We start from the raw sequence: 18,429 nt of genomic DNA on the forward strand, positions 1-18,429 counted from the left end.
AAAAAAAAAAAAAAAAAAAAAAAAGAAAACAGTTGATACCCTCTGGGACCATCACACAGTACCGCAGCTGGCAAACACACTTTTCTCTCATAAGCAAAGAATACTATAAAGCAAAGGTATTATAAATATGTTAATTCTCTTGAAGTTATTTTAAGGTTTATTACAATCCCAATCAAAATAACTGGGTTTTTAATTAATTCAAATGATATGATTCTGTAATTCATATGAAAAAGATAAGAATAGCCAGAAAAACACTGATAAGACAAAGTACTTGCCCTACCACACAGTAAGCTTATAAAGTCCAAATAACTTAAACATCATGGCATGTCACTGACCCCATAAAACACAACAGATGGCCCACCAACATCTTCAAAACCCCACGGGGATTTTTTCATCATAAAGGTGGTTTTCAGACCTCTATGCTTGCACACTCACCTGCCAATCCGATGTCCCTCATGCAGCCTCACCACCGCGGACTGGAACATGTTCAAGATCAAACTTGGCGTTTCTCCTCTAAACTGCGCCTGCACCTGATGTGCCTTTGAGTTTTCATCCCCTCATGGCTCACATCCACGTTGTCCACCTCCAAACCCCACCCCACCAGCCCCCTTTCCCCACCTGCCCTGCACACACTGGCCCCAAGCCTCAGCCTCTAACCTGGCCTCCCTGCGGCTACTCGGTCCTCCTCCAACCTGTCCATTCCACTGCAGGGAAAATGGTCTTTGTAAAAGAAAATCGCACTGCAGGCTTTCCTGCTTAAAGCCCTTCCCTGTGTTCCCACCACATGGAGTGAAATTCAGCCTCTTTCCCCATCTACAATCTCCCTGTGCCGCGCGCCTTCCACCATCTTCAGTGCCATCCTTTTGCCCTGCCATGAGGGATGCTGGCTGTTTCTGCTCCCTGGAGAGGTCGCACGGCTCGGCTCACCTGCTCAGGGCTGTTTGCTATCTGGGAACCTCAGAGCCGCTAGCACAGTACCACTGACTCACACTGGGGGTGGCTTTGGGGTCTACGTTTAGCTGTGTTCGCTGCTCCTCCCTGGTGAGTCTCCAAGTTCAGCACACAGTAGCTGCCTGCTTCACCACTGCGCCACTGAGGCCTAGTTCTTGCTAGTTACAAAGCTGTGTTGACTTCATGGATGACTATAAAAGAACAAACATTTTAATACAATGAATATTCATGAAATGTGGCCTGATTAAATATTTGATTTTTTTTTTTTTTTTTTTTTTTGGTCGCCTAGGCTGGAGTGCAGTGGCACAATCTCGTGTCACTGCACTCTCTGTTTCCCAGGTTCAAGCGATTCTTCTGCCTCAGCCTCCCCCAGTAGCTTGGATTACAGGCATGTGCCACCACATCCAACTTTTTTTTTTTTAGATGGAGTCTCGCTCTGTCTCCCAGGCTGGAGTGCAGTGGTGCGATCTCGGCTCACTGCAAGCTCTGCCTCCCAGGTTCACGCCATTCTCCTGCCTCAGCCTCCCGAGTAGCTGGGACTACAGGCGCCCGCCACCATGCCCGGCTTTTTTATTTTTAGTAGAGACAGGACTTCACCATGTTGGCCAGGCTGGTCTTGAACTCCAGACCTCAAATGGTCTGCCCGCCTCAGCCTCCCAAAGTTTTGGGATTACAGGTGTGAGCCATCATATACCCAGCCTAATAAATTCTTTAGTTACCCCTAAATATACAACCTTGTAAAGAAACGTGTATCTGTGTCAGCATGTCTAAATGCATTATAAAAAAGTTTTATCTTGTTTTTCAAAATAGCATATCCCATAGAGGAAAGTTTAGGCCAAGCTTCCTTTACTCCAAAAATTTAGCCAATCAGTATGCTATTGTGACAGCACACGTGTGAAGCTGACCGCATTGGGGTCGTCCACAAATGCAGAGCTGCACTCCGTCGTTTATGCTGTCTGGAGGTTATGAGATACGCACCCCGTCTGCTGAGATCGTTTTAGAAGAAGACTCAAGATGTCTTGGGACTCTCCTGACCCCACTGCAGTGTATTGCGCTTTACCAGGACATTTACTCTTTAGTCATTCCAAGTCTTTGAAGTCACTTTAAGGCTTTTTAAGTCATTTTACGTTATTTTAATGTACTCAGTTTTTTCTGGGTTCCCTAATGGTTGAAATTAAGGATTCTCTGCCACTAAATTAATAATATACCAAAAACAAGTTACATAAAAACAATCATTTAGGCCACAAGTGGTCCCAATGGATTTTTTTCCAGTTGTAGGAAATCTGATCCGTGGAAAGGCAGAGAGAAATTTCCCCTTAGACAACTCTATAGCATCATTTTTCAACTTTATAGTCTAGCATAAAAAGAAACACTGACAGCGAATGGCTCCTCTGCAGATCTCACCTCAGTGTCCACAGGGGACTCTGCATGCAACTGTACCATCATCCACGAACACCCCATTAACCCACCATCAAGCAACGCAGGCACCTCGAGGGCCCTTTGACTAGTGATGGCAGAAGAACAACAATATTTGGTCTTTGTCCCTATTCCTAGCACAGAGCTCCTAAAACCTTTGGCATTTCCTGAGTGATAAGAGTGACAGGAATTCCTTTTGTTCTAATGAGGCAGCTCTTGGGGGCCCTAGATGGCTTCAGGAGGGGACTGGCTGCCAGGAAGATGAAGGCATGATTAGAAAGTTAACACTGACAGCTCCACCATCCGTCCCCACACCAGTCCGCAGGGAGAGAACCAGGGCTGGAGACTGAGCCAGTCACAAATGGCCAATGATGGAATCAATCATGCCAATGTAGTGAAACCTCAAATCCCCTAAGCAGTGGAGTTCTGGGATCCTCCATATTAGTGCACAGATCTGTGTGTGAGGAGGGTGGTGCATGCATTTGCACTCCATGAGGACAAAAGCTCCGGCACCTGGGACCCTGCCGGAGACCTCACCTACGCACTTCGTCATCTGGCTTTTCATCTGTACCCTTTATAATATCCTTTAAAATAAATAGTAAAGGTAGGTAACGTGCTTTCGTGAGTTCTCCGGGTCATTCCAGCAAATTATTGAACCTGAGGAGAGGGGTTGCAGGAACCCTGATTTGTAGCCAAGTTGCACAGAAGTGTGAGTGCCTGATACCTGTGTCTGAACTGAGGGCCCCGATGAGGGAAGGAGCCCTTAGCCTGTGGTCTGACAATAGCCCTGGGTAATTGGTATTAGAACTGAATTGAATTGTGGGATATCTATTCGGTGCTGGAGAATTAAAGGATCGGCTGGAGTAAGGAGTAGAAAAAGCCACTTGCTAGTGCTGGCACAATGTTGCTAAGTCCGCCCCTTTCACCCACCTTCCACAGTAACTAGTGGCTCCTGTCGAGGCCGGGGACGCAGCCGTGGGAAAGACGAGGCGCTGCACAGGCACATGCTCCCCATGCTGACAAGCGCCGTCTCCTAACTGCTGCTAAGTGAGCCACAAGCTAAGCCAGCAGGGCACTGCACCACGCTCATCCCAGACCTAGGACGTTCAGCAGCAAGGAGGCCTGGCTCTTGGTACAGCCTCCACAATAGGAACTTGGGCCTTCCGGACATAAGAGGACACAGAAAGCAAAGATCAGGCTGTGATCCAACACTGACTGCCGCAGCGACTGCAGTTAGCACCAGTTCTTGAGAAAGACCAAGAAGGGCGGCACATTTCTTTGGGCCTTTGTACCACTTAGGGCTCTTAGCTACAAGTGACAGAAAACCCAACCCAGAATGGCTAAAGCAAAATGGGATTATGAGATCAAATGAGCTACGAGTCTCGGGCAAATAAAATGATGTGGCAGGTAGCACTTCCCAAATTCGCCAGCACTAATATATTCCATCCCACACGCTTTCTCCCACAGCCCCGCTTCCCCATCAAGAAGCTCCTTCCCCTGTATCCGGGGGCCTGTGATGCAGAGAGATGTCTGAGGCCCCCACCGCCATTCCAGCCGTGCTCTTTGGGCCCCCACAGCCTGGGCAGGAGACGCAAGTGAGCAGCCTCCAGATGTTTCTGGCCTCGGCCTCTGCCAGCTCTGGTGATTCCGGGTGGAACAGGACCAGCTGCCCTTTCAAATTCCACGAAGATGGTTGAGATAGGAGTGAAATCATTGCTGTTGCTTTGAGCCCCTGCATTTGGGGATGACTTGTTAGGCAGCCACAGTGCGTGGGGCAGATGACTTTACCAAGGCCCTCCCTTGGCCCTGATGCCTCAGGCGCAAGCCCTGTTCTCAGGCTCCTAGCAATGGTATGCTGTGGCGTTGGCCTCTCATCATCACCCCCGTCAGTGTGAGGCCCTCGCTCTCCAGCACCTCAGCAGCAGTGTGCTGGGCTGATGGTTCCGTCTTGGGCTCCGGGTCATCTCCCGTTCTCCCCTAGTGGTCTGTGTGCCTCTCCCAGTACTGAGGTCACGGGCCATTGCTTCCTGCAAAGTATACAGTGTAGGGGGGGGTGGTCACCCCGAATCAAAGTGGAGCCATTGTTTCCATCAACACGAACCGCAAAATCACTGCACGGTGACTAGAACCTCTTCTGCACCAGCTCTCCTGGCACCCTCCTGACAAGTATTTATGGCTCTTGTGGTTCTCTCAGACTGTCTGGACTCTCTAGCCTTCACGAGCCCCAGACGGCCCCGCGATGCTCCTAGCTCTCCGCTCCTGCTCGATTCACTGTAACCATTCTCAGGGCCATTGATTAGAAGGGTTCAACATACAAATCCACCCACATGGCATCATCCTAAGGCTGAAGATTTTCCGTTGAGGTGCAAACCAACAGGAGAGGTTCTCTGAGTTTGCATGAAGGGAGGGAAAAGGGCAGGGGGTGAGTGGCTTTAAGTTTTCCTTCAGACACGGAGGATCTGCCTGCTCTGAGAAGCCTAAGGCCCATTTCTGCTCTAAGCAGGTGAGAGCTGCCAGAAAAACAGCCTGGTTTTCTCTTTCTTTTCTTACCTTTTCTTTCCTTCCTTCCTTTCTTTCTTCTTTAGCAAATGTAACGTGGGTGAGACTAACTTTGAAATTTACATTCAGAAAATATTGATCTCACATTCATGATTTTAACCCTCAGGGGAAAAGAAAGTATTTGACTCTGGTTCAGCGAGTTTACAGCACTGTGATCAATACAGAGATTAACCTTTGAAAAGGCACCCAATATTACATTAGCATCTGTTTTGACCTTTGAGAAAATATGAATGTCTGCCTGGCTACCCTTGAAGCAGCAGACAGAATGAGGGCTTTATAAATCTACCAAGAATTTTATTATGTTTACTGTTAGTCAATGGTAATGATCCCTTTGAATCACACTGAACAAAGCCAGGTCATTTTCAAATATTGTTTCTAAGACAGTATTTTCTGGATGGTTTATTCTCTAGATATTTTTTCACTCTTTCATTTAATTTATCAGCTTGATTTTTTTTTTTTTTTTTTTTTTTTTTTTTTTTTTTGAGACGGAGTCTTGCTCTGTTGCTCAGGCTGGAGTGCAGTGGCCAGATCTCGGCTCACTGCAAGCTCCGCCTCCCGGGTTTACGCCATTCTCCTGCCTCAGCCTCCCGAATAGCTGGGACTACAGGCGCCTGCCACCTCGCCCGGCTAGTTTTTTGTATTTTTTAGTAGAGACGAGGTTTCACAGTGTTAGCCAGGATGGTCTCGATCTCCTGACCTCGTGATCTGCCCGTCTCGGCCTCCCAAAGTGCTGGGATTACAGGCTTGAGCCACCGCGCCCGGCCAGCTTGATGTTTCTAAAGCCTCACAATAATTAGCTATGTTCTAAGAAACCACAAAAGAAAACAAAATGAGGTGACAAAAGCTTCATTGGAAGCTAAATTCCACAACAAAATTCAACTTAATGTGTCTCTATGTTTAAAGAAATAGTAAAAACTGGCATTATCAATTAACGAAACACTAATTGACTGGTGTATCTTACGTGGGCGGCACCAAAATGGTATGGCCTGGTCCCCACGGAGGAATGTCCTAGAGAACAGGTTTCCACCCAACAAGGGAATCCAGCATTAGCATAATTTCTAGTCAGAAAATCATTTTCTCCAGTGGAGCAAAATAAAATCATATCCTCCCCAGGAAGCGCAGCAAAGATTTCTCAGGCATGGCAGAAAGAACGAGTTGGTGGGCCGTGGATGGGTCAATATGGACCCGTGGATGGGGCGATGCGGACCCGTGGATGGATGGGCGATGCGGACCGTGGATGGGCGATGTGGACCGTGGATGGGCGATGTGGACCGTGGATGGGCGATGCCACTGTCTTGCTTCTGATAGGCAAGGTAATGAGAGCCACCCAATGCCACATCGCTGCATCTGCTCACAATAAACTCCACAGATCAACAAGAAATGCAGATGATGCCACATGGATAGCCTGCCTTTCGACATAACTAGAAGGTGGAGAGCACCATAAACTCCACATTATTACTTGTCAGTAAAGAAGAAAACACCAATTCCCAGCCAAGCTGTCGCTCAGGCCCCTGCCCCTCACCCTTGCAGGGAGCCAGAGAAATCCAGACAATTTTCATAAAAAAGAGAAGAAAGAAATAAAAATTCTAAAATTGAGGAAAGTAATAGCCAGAAGCAGGAAGGCCAACCTAAGCGTAAAACCACTGGAAAACGATCCTGGTGGATTTGTGTATAGACGATGGAGAAAAGACATTGACGTGCACTGGGCTCCAGGAGACAGGCAGGCACGCATCGTCTGCAAGAGAACACAGCAAACAGGCAGGCAGGCGTGCCCATCAGAGCCTGGCAGAGAAGGGGAAAAACAGCGAGGGCCGGGCGGAAATGCAGAATCCTGTAAGACAAAAGGAACCAAAAATGGATGGACATGCCCCACAATTAAAAAAAAAAAAAAAAAAAAAAGCTGTTACAGAGACTGCTCTCCACCACACTGACCAAAGAACAGGAATCTTCTCAAACTAGGAATCCTGGAACTAACACCGGCTGGCAACCCTGTCCACAAAGCACATAGCCAAAAACTGACTGACCCTGTGCAATGCTTTCCTAATAATAAAACTGGGCATGAGAATCTAAATACTGAAGCTGGTAAATACCCAACAAGCCACGTGAAACTAGGAAACATAAAATCGCATACAAGCCTCTACACTGAATTCCATACCTTCAGATAAGCACTGGGGATGTGCAAAAACAGCCTGAATCCAAAACCCAAATGCTGAGAGCAGAAAACGACAAAAACGTGAAGAATAAAATGAGAAGCCAAAGAAAAAAACCAAATCATGTCAGAAATGAAGATTACATTATAAGGTGTTCCAGGAAGACTATAATCAAATGAAAATGTAATAAGGGGCATTAAAGAAAGAAAGCAAACAAGAGGCCAAAAACAAACTGAGTAGTAAAACAAGCCAGAAAGAAAGTGGTTGAAATGGAAGCCAGGCCAGTGAGACCCAACATAAAGAGATCCATGAAATAGTAAAATATAACAAACACTTAAAACTCTGATCCAAGAAACCTTTCTGGACTCAAAAGAAGACATAATGCTACATGTTAGGCCCATGACACCCATGGGATACCTGGGAATATCTTAGTAAAACTATTAGACTCTGAAGATAAATTTGCAGAATCCTCCAAGCCCGTAGCAAAATTACCAAATAACTTCAAATGTAAGAGAACTGGGCTGCCATCAGACGTCCCACACACACATATAGCTGAGGCCACAACGGAGTAACACCTTCAGGAAACCCAGAGAAGGTATGTGTGAATCCAGGGTGTACTAGGAAGCAAAGTGTCTTGTCAAATGTTAAGGACGTAGAACGCAGCCTTAAACCTACGAAAGCTCAGGGGTGCTGTACCCAGGAGCTGATCTTGGGCTCTTAAAGATTAGCTTCACCTGTCTAAAGGCAGGAACACGTCAGCCAAAGAGCCAATGGTGAGGATCTAATAGACTTAATCGTGGATCTAAGAGAAACAAGCACAGAACAATGGTGGGTGGAGGAACAGTGACGATGTTATGTGTTTTGAAAGCAGAAATACTTCAATTAGTAAGTGGGTAGAGAAAGAAGGGAAGAGAAAAGTAGAATCAACTTATCAGTGATCATTTAGGCAAGAGGTAGAAGTCAAAGGTTATCATTAAAGATAGACAAATGAGGTATAAAAGACTACGTAAGAAAGCAGAAGACTAAAGACAAGTGAAAAAGTGTAAGAACAAAGGTAATCACTAGAACAAAATACAAACCTTTCAAATTGCAAGGAGAAATTTTAGAAAATAAAAGAGCAAAAAAAGATATGCATATAGAGAAACACACCAACTAAAATACACATAAAACCTATAATATGGAAAATGTGTAGTCATATCGATAAATGTGAGTGGACTAAATTTATTTATTAAAAGAAAACAATACTTTCATTTTGGTTCACAAAGCAAGTCCCAACAATATACAGTCTATACGAGACACACCCAAAACAAAGTGCTTTAGAAAGGTTGAAAGCTAAGAAAACGATTTGTGATTCCAACACTGAATAAACTACAATCAAGCCAAAGAGCACTAAGCATGACAGAAGGGATGTTTAATCGTGCCTCCCACTCACAGTGGAGACAGAACAGTGGCAAGTATGTATCCACCAGATAACACACTAACCACCTTTTAAAGATAAACAGTAAGAGATTCAAGGAGAAATAAAGAGACATACTTGTAACAGGAAATATTTAACATGCCACTTTAGGTACATGACAGATTTAGTGCACAAAAACTAAGTAAGGATGTAAACGACCTAGTATAATCATTGGGTAGATCTGAGAAAGATGTAAGTTTATACAATAACAATAGAGAATGCACACATAAAGTATGATCAAATTTGATCACAAAGAAACCAGATGTAAGTTCCATCAAAATAGAAATTAATAAAATAAATAACAAGATTATTCAAACTGGAAATTGAAAAGAACCATTATTAAACATCCAACTCAGATGATAGGCAAACCACACTGAAAATACAGAAATCCTAGAAATAATGATAATGGAAGCATTATATATTAAACTCCATGGAATACATTTAAAGCAGTGTTCAGCAGAAAAAGCATGGCCTTAAACACTTATGGCAAATAAAACAAACAAATAAAAATAAATGAAATAAATTTGAAATTTGAAAAAACTAAAGAACAGCAAAGTAAATCAAGAGAAAGCACTAGGAAGGGAATGATAAAGATAAATGCAGCAATTAACAAGGCAGAAAATAGAAAACTAGACTAAGAAATACATCAAAGTCTTATTTTTTGAAAAATAAAACAGAACTAGATGAATCGTGAACCACTAATCAAAAATAAATCCACAGATAAAAAATGACAAGGGGAAAATAACCACCAAAACAGGCAAAATTTAAAAATAATTCTAAGAAAATATTTGCAGACCTCTCGATACCAATATTTTTAGGGTAATTTTAAATTATGTGTCTATTCCAATATTTCTGATCCTAATAAAAGTGTAATGCAGTGTGTTGTCTCTCATAGCTGCAGTAATCAGACAGTGCGGTACTGGGAAGGGACAGCCATCCAGATAAATATGCCAGAACAGAGAACCCGGGAACAGATCCACAAAGATGCACTCAGCCGATGAGTGACAGCTGCAACAGCAACTCAGCGGAGGAACCATAGCCTTTGTACCAAATGGTGCTAGAGTGTGGCGAGATCCACAGGCAAACACAAAAAGAACCTTGATGTAAACCTCACACCTTATATGAAACTTAACTCAGAATGGAACATGAATTTAAATGTAACATGTAAATCAATAAAATTTGGGGGGAAAAAGAGCACACGAGATAATCTTTGAAAATATCTAGGGCTAGGCAAAAGTTCTCCTGCTGTCATGCTTTTGACACCAAAAACACGACACATTAAAAAATTGTTTGACACACTGGGCCTCATCAAGATTCAAAACTTTTGCTTTGTATAAGAACCTGTTAAGTGGATGAACAGACAGTCTACAGACTGGGAGAAAATGTCCTATCTGCTTTCTTCGTAAGAGCCCCAAACTGGAAACAAGTCAGGTGATCTTCAATGAGGAGGCGACTAAACAACCTGTGGTCCATCCATGCCACAGAGTGCAATGCAAAGAAATCAAATACTGGCATGTGAGACAACTTGGATGAATTGCTAGACCATGATGCTGAGTGAAAGCAGCCAATGCAAAAAGGTCACGTGTTGTATGATTCCATTTATTTAGCATTCTTGTAATGACAAAATGCTAGAGATGGAGAACAGATTGGGGCAGGGCTAGAGGTGGGAAGGATGCAGGGCTGGCTGGAAAAGGCCAGCATAAGGGCGCCTCATAGCGATGGAACTCTTCTGTGTGCCTTGACTGCATCAATGGCAACATCCTGGCTGTGATCTTCTACTATCGTTTGTCACAATTTTACTGTCAGGGGTTTCCGCACAAAGGGCTCACAGAATCTCTCTGAATTATTTCTTACAACTGCACATGAATCTACAATTATCTTGAAAGAAAAAGGTTTAAAACATTAATGAAAGCAAAAGTATAGATAAAATGGAGCTTTGGGAGGCCGAGACGGGTGAATCACCAGGTCAGGAGATTGAGACCATCCTGGCTAACACGGTGAAACCCCGTCTCTACTAAAAAATATTTAAAAAAAAAAAAACTAGCCAGGCGAGGTGGCAGGCGCCTGTAGTCCCAGCTACTCGGGAGGCTGAGGCAGGAGAATGGCGGGAACCCAGGAGGCGGAGCTTGCAGTGAGCTGAGATCCGGCCACTGCACTCCAGCCTGGGCGACAGAGCGAGACTCTGTCTCAAAATAAATAAATAAATAAATAAATAAATAAATAAATAAAATAAAATGGAGCTAAAGTTTATCCATTTCGACTACAGAATATCTAAAGTTCCTCTGCAAAATTTAAAATACAAAATAAGCTTAAAATAGTCACAACATGTATATCAGAACTGATTTCTGTAGGTGCAAGAGAGCGTCTGAAAAATAGGAAAATTCATCTCTCAAGAGAAAGACAGAGGCAAAGGATATGAATAGAAAGTTTACAAAATAAGAAATGCAAATATTCAATGCTTATGCAGAAAGAGTATAATCACAGTAGAATTAATTAAAACAAAACATGAGTCTATTGTTAGCCAGCCAGATGAACCTTGAGCATTTCAAATGGCAGTGACGAGTTTCAACAGTGAAGTTAGATAAAGTGTGCGGAGAGCGACATTTCTGGACGCCAGCTTGTCAATATTTATCTGGATTCCTAAAACATCATTCATTTAGCCAGCAGTTCTATGTCAGAAAATTTATCTTCAATTATCAGAAATGAAACAAGGTTTTATCTATATAGATATTTATCACACCATAATAAGAAACAGCAAGCAACCTCAATACCTCAGTGTAAAATGAACCAGGATATATCTGCCTGTTGTAGGCACAGCTATTCTATTTTGGAAGGACAATTGGTCCTAGGTAAGATGGTCACAATAGAGTATAAAGAATAAAAAGTAGGACACAGTGTGATTTGAAGGCTTTGTAAAATATATGTAATCTATGGTAGGCAGGGAAAATGTAAGAAAACACACCAAATTACGATCAGTGGCTACTTCTAGGTAGCAAAATTATAGGTTACTTTTATATTTTATTGATTGACACATTTTCTGTTAAATACTTATCTACATCATGAGAGAAATTATCATTTTTTAAAATATTCTGCACTGTGTATCACAGGAAGCCCCCTTTTGTGAAAATAAATCTCTGAGTTATAGATAAAAGTCGAATTCGTGCATGTGCAATTGCAAATTAAGCAATTCATGCAAATAAAGTCCCTAGCGCAATTAAATAACCATCCCCTGGGCAAAAACTGCTCTGATTTCTGCACAGCAAGGACCTGGCAAGAAGGATGGTCAGAGTTGGAAGAACTGGAACCAGGCAAAAACAAGGAAGGATCTCTGTTGACCACTCACCGCAGAGACACTCTCCATCCAAGAAGATGCATGTGACTCATAAGGCTGGGGCCAATGAGCTTTCAGGCAGACAACTGGCAGTCTTGCCCAAGCTTTCTGAGGCCACCGACTTCCTGTCACACTAGCCGTTCACCACAGTAACTGCACACACACACACACACACGTGTGTCACACACTGCGCACCAAATGCAAGACCTGTGTGAAAAGTTCAGTGCCCACATGCATCACCCACTGGAGCTGAACCTCAGGCACTTTACGTGTCCCAGGTGGAGTGGACGCAAACCCTTTCAGTTGGGCAGATGTCTGGTTATGATTCCGAAGTGCTACCTGGGAAAAGATCAGACTGCGATTGCGCTAAAAATCTTCTTTTTAAAAAAATACTAATACCAGGCCTCCCGTGCCCACCCGTGAGACCAACTGGTGTTGCAGAAAGCCATGAGGTTTTTCCGCTCTCTGAGATTAAGCCTATGGGCCTGCCAGGAAGTAGAGGGACCAGTACGTGGTACGCTTGCCCAACCAAACAAGAGGAGATGGGGGACGTGAGCACAACGGCCTTCCAGGGCTGCACAAGTTAGGAGCCCGGCCCAAATGAAGGGGGCAGAGCTGGCAGAGAGGGTGAACTGAACCTCCCCCTGCTGCCCACTCAGCACGCTTGTCTCTGATCCCCTCTCTCGGCTGTGACCCTCACTGACCATAGGGCAAAGATGAGAAGATGGCAGTGTGCCATAGGCCACCCTGCAAAGGCCACTGCCATATTTGCTGTAATAAATGCTGCTCTCACTAAGATATTTCTTGTCTAACTGACAGGATGATTTCTTTTATGCTCAGCAGAGGCAGATGAGAGTCCAGACAGAAAGAAGTGGGCCAGACATTAAGTTTTGAACCCTGTCCCTTAGCGGCAGGGTCAGCGATATGCTCAGAATCCCACCAGGAGATGCACACTCAGCGTCCCCTGCAGCTCACTCCCAAGTCACCCAGGTGTGTCATTCAGATTGATGCCTCAGCAAAATTACCACATAGTACTAGTTTCTTACGAACCACGGAAATGGCCAATATCATAAGTCTGGCAAAAGCCAGTGTGCTGCTGTTCAAAGAGCCTGCTGTGTGTGGGTCCTCAACTGGGCACGATGGCCAGGGTTCTGTTCCCAAGCCAGCCCCAGGCAGCAGTGCCTGGTGCAGAGATCGCTGCCTCCACCGGCTACAGGGTTCTCCGCCACTCAGCCAACATTGAGGTTCCAAATCTTTCCCCGAGGCTGGTTCTGAGAGCCATCACGGTGCACACACCCAGCGCGAATGTACAAAGAACTCCACAGAAAGCTTGCTTGACACCAAATGAAGAAAGTTCATTTTAACAGCACCATTTGACAGGGGCTTCCAGCTTCCATTCTGCCCCCTCACCTGTTTGCAACATGCAGTGTGCCACTCGCACAGACGTGCCGGCAGTCAGGGCCCCAGCGTGGACCCAGCTCCTCCTAGAGCAGGCTCTACTCTGCAGGCACCCGCTGTACGCCCCCACCCCTGAGGGCCTCATCTCTCCGCAGTCCTCCTGAGAGGTGCCCACACAAGAGAGGGAAGCCACTGCCAGGATGCCCCCATTCCACCACCCTGGCTTCAGTCTGCAACATCACGGGGTCTTTGCTAGCAGGGACTGTGCAATCCAGCAGGGGAATGTCAGACTCGACATACACCATCTTCGTGGACAGTCAGCGCACAAGTTCCCACTGGAATTTTCAAGAGGACAGCCACATGAAATACCTGGCAAGCCCACAGTCATTTCCTGGCCCCCTGACTCAACCCGAGTCATCCAGAATGTCTGAACCATCCTTCGTGTTATGGAGCTAATCCCAGCAATTTTTTTTTTCTTGAGACAGCGTCTCACTCTGTCACCTGGGCTGGAGTGCAGTCGCACGACCTCAGCTCACTGAACCCCTGCCTCCCGAGTTCAAGCAATTCTTCTGCCTCAGCCTCCCAAGTAGCTGGGATTACAGGTGCACGCTGCCACACCCAGCTAACTTTTTTTGTATTTTCACCGTGTTGGGGTTTCACTGTGTTGCCCAGGCTGGTCTCGAACTCCTGAGCTCAGGCAATCTGCCCGCCTCGCCCTCCCAAAGTGCTAGGATTACAGGCGTGAGCCACCAGCAATAAATTTTTAATGTGTCCTTTTCTGAGTTAATCTCCCCTACACCACAGTCTCTCTAATTGCTAAAAATATGCTTATCTTAGCGTTTAATGTGCTACTTTTAATTAAGTAAGCTTAGGAACTAGACAGTTTAACAGAAATTTAAAGTGAATGTAAAAGTACCTGAAAAATTCCATGAAGGAGAACCCATATCCATGCTGCTCTGCAATTCCTGCACACACCACGTTTGCCGACGCGCCAATCAGTGTCCCATTACCTAAAGTTAAAATTTAAAAACAAAATCCCAGTTCATCCTGGTGGTCAGCTTCTGTTCTCTTTGGTTTGTAATATTTAGATCGTCTCACAGGCTTTGATTTGATGATTATTTTACAGTCAAAGTGACTGCTCTGTAAATATCTGGAAACACACAAGCAGAAAATAAGCTCACTGATTGCAAAAACCACGATTCATTTATGGATAAAACCATGGCTGTTGTATGTAACAAAGAGGAAGAAAGCTAAGGAGAATGGGCAAGTCACTGTAGGGCTGTGAGTCTCTTAAGAGAAAAATGCAAACCGGGCCAACAACCAAAGCCGAGAATGTGTGTCCCTCAGGAATGCAGTCTCAGACAGGAGCCACCTTCCTCCAGACTGCAGGCCCAGACACTAGGAAACTCTTTCGGTGGATGAAAGGATAGGTAAAAACAAGCAGGTGGAACCCCTTTCCTTCGGATCTTCACCAATGGCATCTCCTTGACATAAAACACCTCTCTGGGTAAGCTTTTACGACTGTGCACACACACCTGTGCCGTCCTCGTGGCCTGGTGAGCAATAGAGCCAAGGCGGCCACTCGGGTCATCAGATCCAACTCCCACACACACTCACAGCCAGGGAAGGCCCAGGAGCCTCCTCCATCCCTCCCAGCCATCGTGGTCAGCGTTCGTGAACAGGTCCGTGATTCAGGCTCAGCCAGTTTAGCTGAGTCCTGACATCCGTGCACACACGGTTGAGGAAGAGTCGCCCTCTGTCTCCATCTCTCTCCCCTTCTATGGAGGATGGATGAACTGTGCGACACTGCCCTGGAGCTGCCTACAGCATGTCAGTGTGGGGGAGTGACCTTTCAGAGGCTGGACAACATGGATGACAGAGCAGGTGGAGGCCCCACGTCCCCGTGAAGACACAGCACAGACAGGGTGAGCAGTGCGCCCAGGTGTCGGGCCGGGAAGTGGAGTCCTGACCGTGAACCATTCTGGCTCCAGAGGAAGACCAGTGAGGGGTGGGGCTCAGGCTGCCGCAGGCCATTCCCTAGATAGCCAGACGGAGGAGTGTCTGAAGGGCCCAGTGCAAGTCTTCAGGGCAATGCTGGCCCAAACAGCCCCCTCTGGGCACGGCTGCACCAACGCATCCATCCCATCATCCTGCCTGCCAACCCCGCTCCTTCCCTGGCCAGGAGACCTGCTCAGTGAGACTCCACACCCTTGCCAAGCCATCTTACGTGGCCATCATTTCTCACTGTCTGATGAGTCTCTTCCCACAGAGAAGCGGATGTTCTTTGGCCGGCCCTGCCCTGCTAGGCCCCGCCCTGCTCGGACCTGCCCTGCTCGGCCCCGTGAATGCACCTGGCTCCCAGGACAGCATCAGCCTGCACCCTAAACCCTGCTAACTCCAGGACATCACGAGCAGAACCCAACCCACAGTCCAAGTTCACATTCAGCAACTTGCAAGAGTGCTGAAAATAAGACTCCACTTATCTTCTCTCCCGTTAAGGAATAGTATTGAAAAAACGCCTGTTTTCCAATTAAAATGATAGCATTGCAGGTAGGTCCTGCCCAGATGGAGAGCATCTCATCCTGTCTGCTGTGCGTGTGGATTTCTGATCTGCGAGGGACCCGCTTCCCAGGAAACAGAAGGATCTTTCCTTTTCCTTTTGCAGGTTGCCAAGGTGAGCTGCTCAGGAGGCTGTTTTGGTCCTGAGCACTCTGGACTCAGGGAAAGGAATGGGGGCAGGAAACGATGTTTAAGGATCTGTAGGAGGGGTTGCATACCGCCTGGGGCCTGCATGAGGAAGGCTGGGTGAGGATGGGGGGGACAAGTGGGTGAGCCCTGTGGACCCAGCTCTTTCCTTGGAAGGGGAGATGCGGCTGAGGACAGGCAAAGGCAGGGCTGGCTTATGTCATGGGGGTGACGGCTCAGCCTTTAGACATCAGACATCCACCCACCTTCTCAGGAGTGTCGTGTGGGTGACACCGTGGGGCTGCTCTCCCCCAGAGGCCCTCCTGCACCCGGACGTGTCTGAATCGCCTGGCCTCCCTCCCCGAGGGCCCTCCTTCTCAGCTATCCCCCTGCAGAAGTCCTTGGCCTTCTCACAGACTCACAGCCTGGGAGGCAGGACATCAACTCATTAAGTCACACGGAGTCTGCTTCTTTAAAGAAAGCTTTATGGGCAACAGAAACCCGATGAACTTAGACACTTAGACACATGGGCGACCACCTCCTCCCCAGTAAGGAGAAGCCTGGAGGCAGAGGGCGGGGAGCCGGTGCTAGGCCTGCTACTGTCAGGCAGGTCTCCACTGTTCTCGGCCTCTCCCTCCCCTCACAGGATGGCTTCCCAGCCACATCTAAGGCAGGAGGGCAGGGAGGAGAACTGGCACCAACACGTTTTGATGACGAAGGCATAGGCTATGGCAAAGCCTCCCACATAGGCCCCTCCTGTCTTATTGGTCAGCAAAACAAGACAAGCAAGGCTGGTACCAAAGCAGAGAGGAGGCCAAAGAGAGGAGGCCCCAGAGAGGAGGCCCTGCAGACGAGGCCCCGGAGAGGAGGCCATGGAGAGGAGGCCCTGGAGACGAGGCCATGGAGAGGAGGCCACGGAGAGGAGGCCACAGAGAGGAGGCCATGGAGAGAGGCCCCAGAGAGGAGGCCCCAGAGAGAGGCCTGGAGGTTACAGGTCAGCTCTGGCAGGTCCTGCACAGACATATTGGAAATAGAGTGTGTCTGCCAATGCAACAGAAGGAATGCTAGATTTAAATTCAGAAGACCTCAATTAAGTCTCAAACCTTCTCAGCCCTGTAAACTGAGCAAATCCCCCACCATTTCTGTTATATTAACTGAGGTGTTTGTGTTAGTAGGGAAAGGAAGACGCAAAACCAGCTGGTGTTAGCCGTAGGGAACATTTACCTCCTGGTGACAGGCAGTCCCAGGTGGCACAAATCCAGATGCAGCAGAGCTCTGTGGCACGGTCAGGACCTTCTTCCTGCACCTGTGTGCTCTGCCACCAGCCAGCAACACTCAGAGCCAGCCCACATTTGAGCTGCAGATGCTGCAGGCATCTCCTCACCATGCATCCAGACATGACCTTGGCCAGAGGAGGGAGTGGGACCCCTATGTCTCCTGAGGTTTGGTCTCAGGGCCAGGAAAATCATTATCAGAAGCTCCTCCCTCTCTCACAGAAGACACTCCCTCACGTCACCCGGACTCCACATGGCTTTGGTCTGCCCATCCCTATGCCAGTCCCTGGGCCAGAAACCCAGCTGCCCATCCCTCCCTACCATGGGCAGGGGCAGAGAAGCAGGAAGTCTGCGTCCTCTGTGTTTATGAGGACCGTCACCACCTTTCCTGGCATCTCTTGGGCTGGTTGTGGGGTTCACACAGGATTAAGAATGTGAGCCTACTATTCAGATGCCAACGATGTTGCAGTCATTTAATAAGATGCCAGCAGGGTTTTAAGGGTATTCCACATGGTATGGGCTCCATGTGGTGGGGAGAACAGGCCCCAGGTGTCACTTCCCCAGCTCAAGCCTCCCTCCCAGTTTCCACTGACAGCGAAGCACAGGGGGGTCGGCCTGTACATGAACAGCCCTGCCTGTCCTGGCACGCCCAGGTCGTCCTGCGTGGGAAGATGACGCATGGATTCAGAGGCAGAACAAGGGCATTTTCAAAACCATGCCTAGCTGTTTGTGACGAACGTTGCACACAAAGAATCAAATCTCAAGGGTAACTCCTGTGTCTGCAGTACACGTTTCACTCAACAGGCCACACTCTCAGAACAGTGAGATTTTCCACCTAACAGAACTCGAGGCATGGACATTCCCTTCAGCGAGTTGAAGAGCCACCGGTCCTTCAAGACCTGGATGTAACCTAAGGAAAGCAGCAGCCTCAGGGTTTGAACATAGCCACGGGCTGCCTGGATTGGTTTGAACATAGCCACGGGCTGCCTGGATTGGTGTAAACACAGCCACGTGCTGCCTGGGTTGTTGAGAAAATAGTCACGTGCTACCTGGATTGCCCACAGCCTCTAGATAACCATGGCAGGGAAGAGCTCTTCACTCTTCATGCTCACTTCACTTCCTCCCCACAGGTTTTCTACCTTAGGATTGCACCTGCCAGTAACGCCTTAGCACATGAACTTGCCTCCACCTCTGCTTTCCAGGAAACTC

The 18,429-nt window shown here is 47.0% G+C and overlaps 1 protein-coding gene across 4 annotated transcripts in view; it reads right to left on the reverse strand.

Annotated features, from left to right (window-relative positions):
* The window catches only part of OCA2 (OCA2 melanosomal transmembrane protein), a 357,547-nt gene that overhangs the window by 79,419 nt on the left and 259,699 nt on the right, over window positions 1–18,429 (reverse strand). For 3 of the 4 annotated variants that reach the window (XM_017882410.1, XM_017882413.1, XM_017882411.1), the window contains one exon: window positions 14,178–14,271. The exons of the other annotated variant lie outside the window; for it this stretch is intronic. In XM_017882410.1, coding sequence (XP_017737899.1) covers window positions 14,178–14,271 — 94 coding nt within the window. The remainder of the gene's footprint in view (window positions 1–14,177; window positions 14,272–18,429) is intronic. 4 annotated transcript variants of the gene reach the window in all.

Source organism: Rhinopithecus bieti, unplaced genomic scaffold (genome assembly GCF_001698545.2).
Source record: "Rhinopithecus bieti isolate Rb0 unplaced genomic scaffold, ASM169854v2 scaffold_13247, whole genome shotgun sequence".
Classification (NCBI taxonomy): domain Eukaryota; kingdom Metazoa; phylum Chordata; class Mammalia; order Primates; family Cercopithecidae; genus Rhinopithecus; species Rhinopithecus bieti.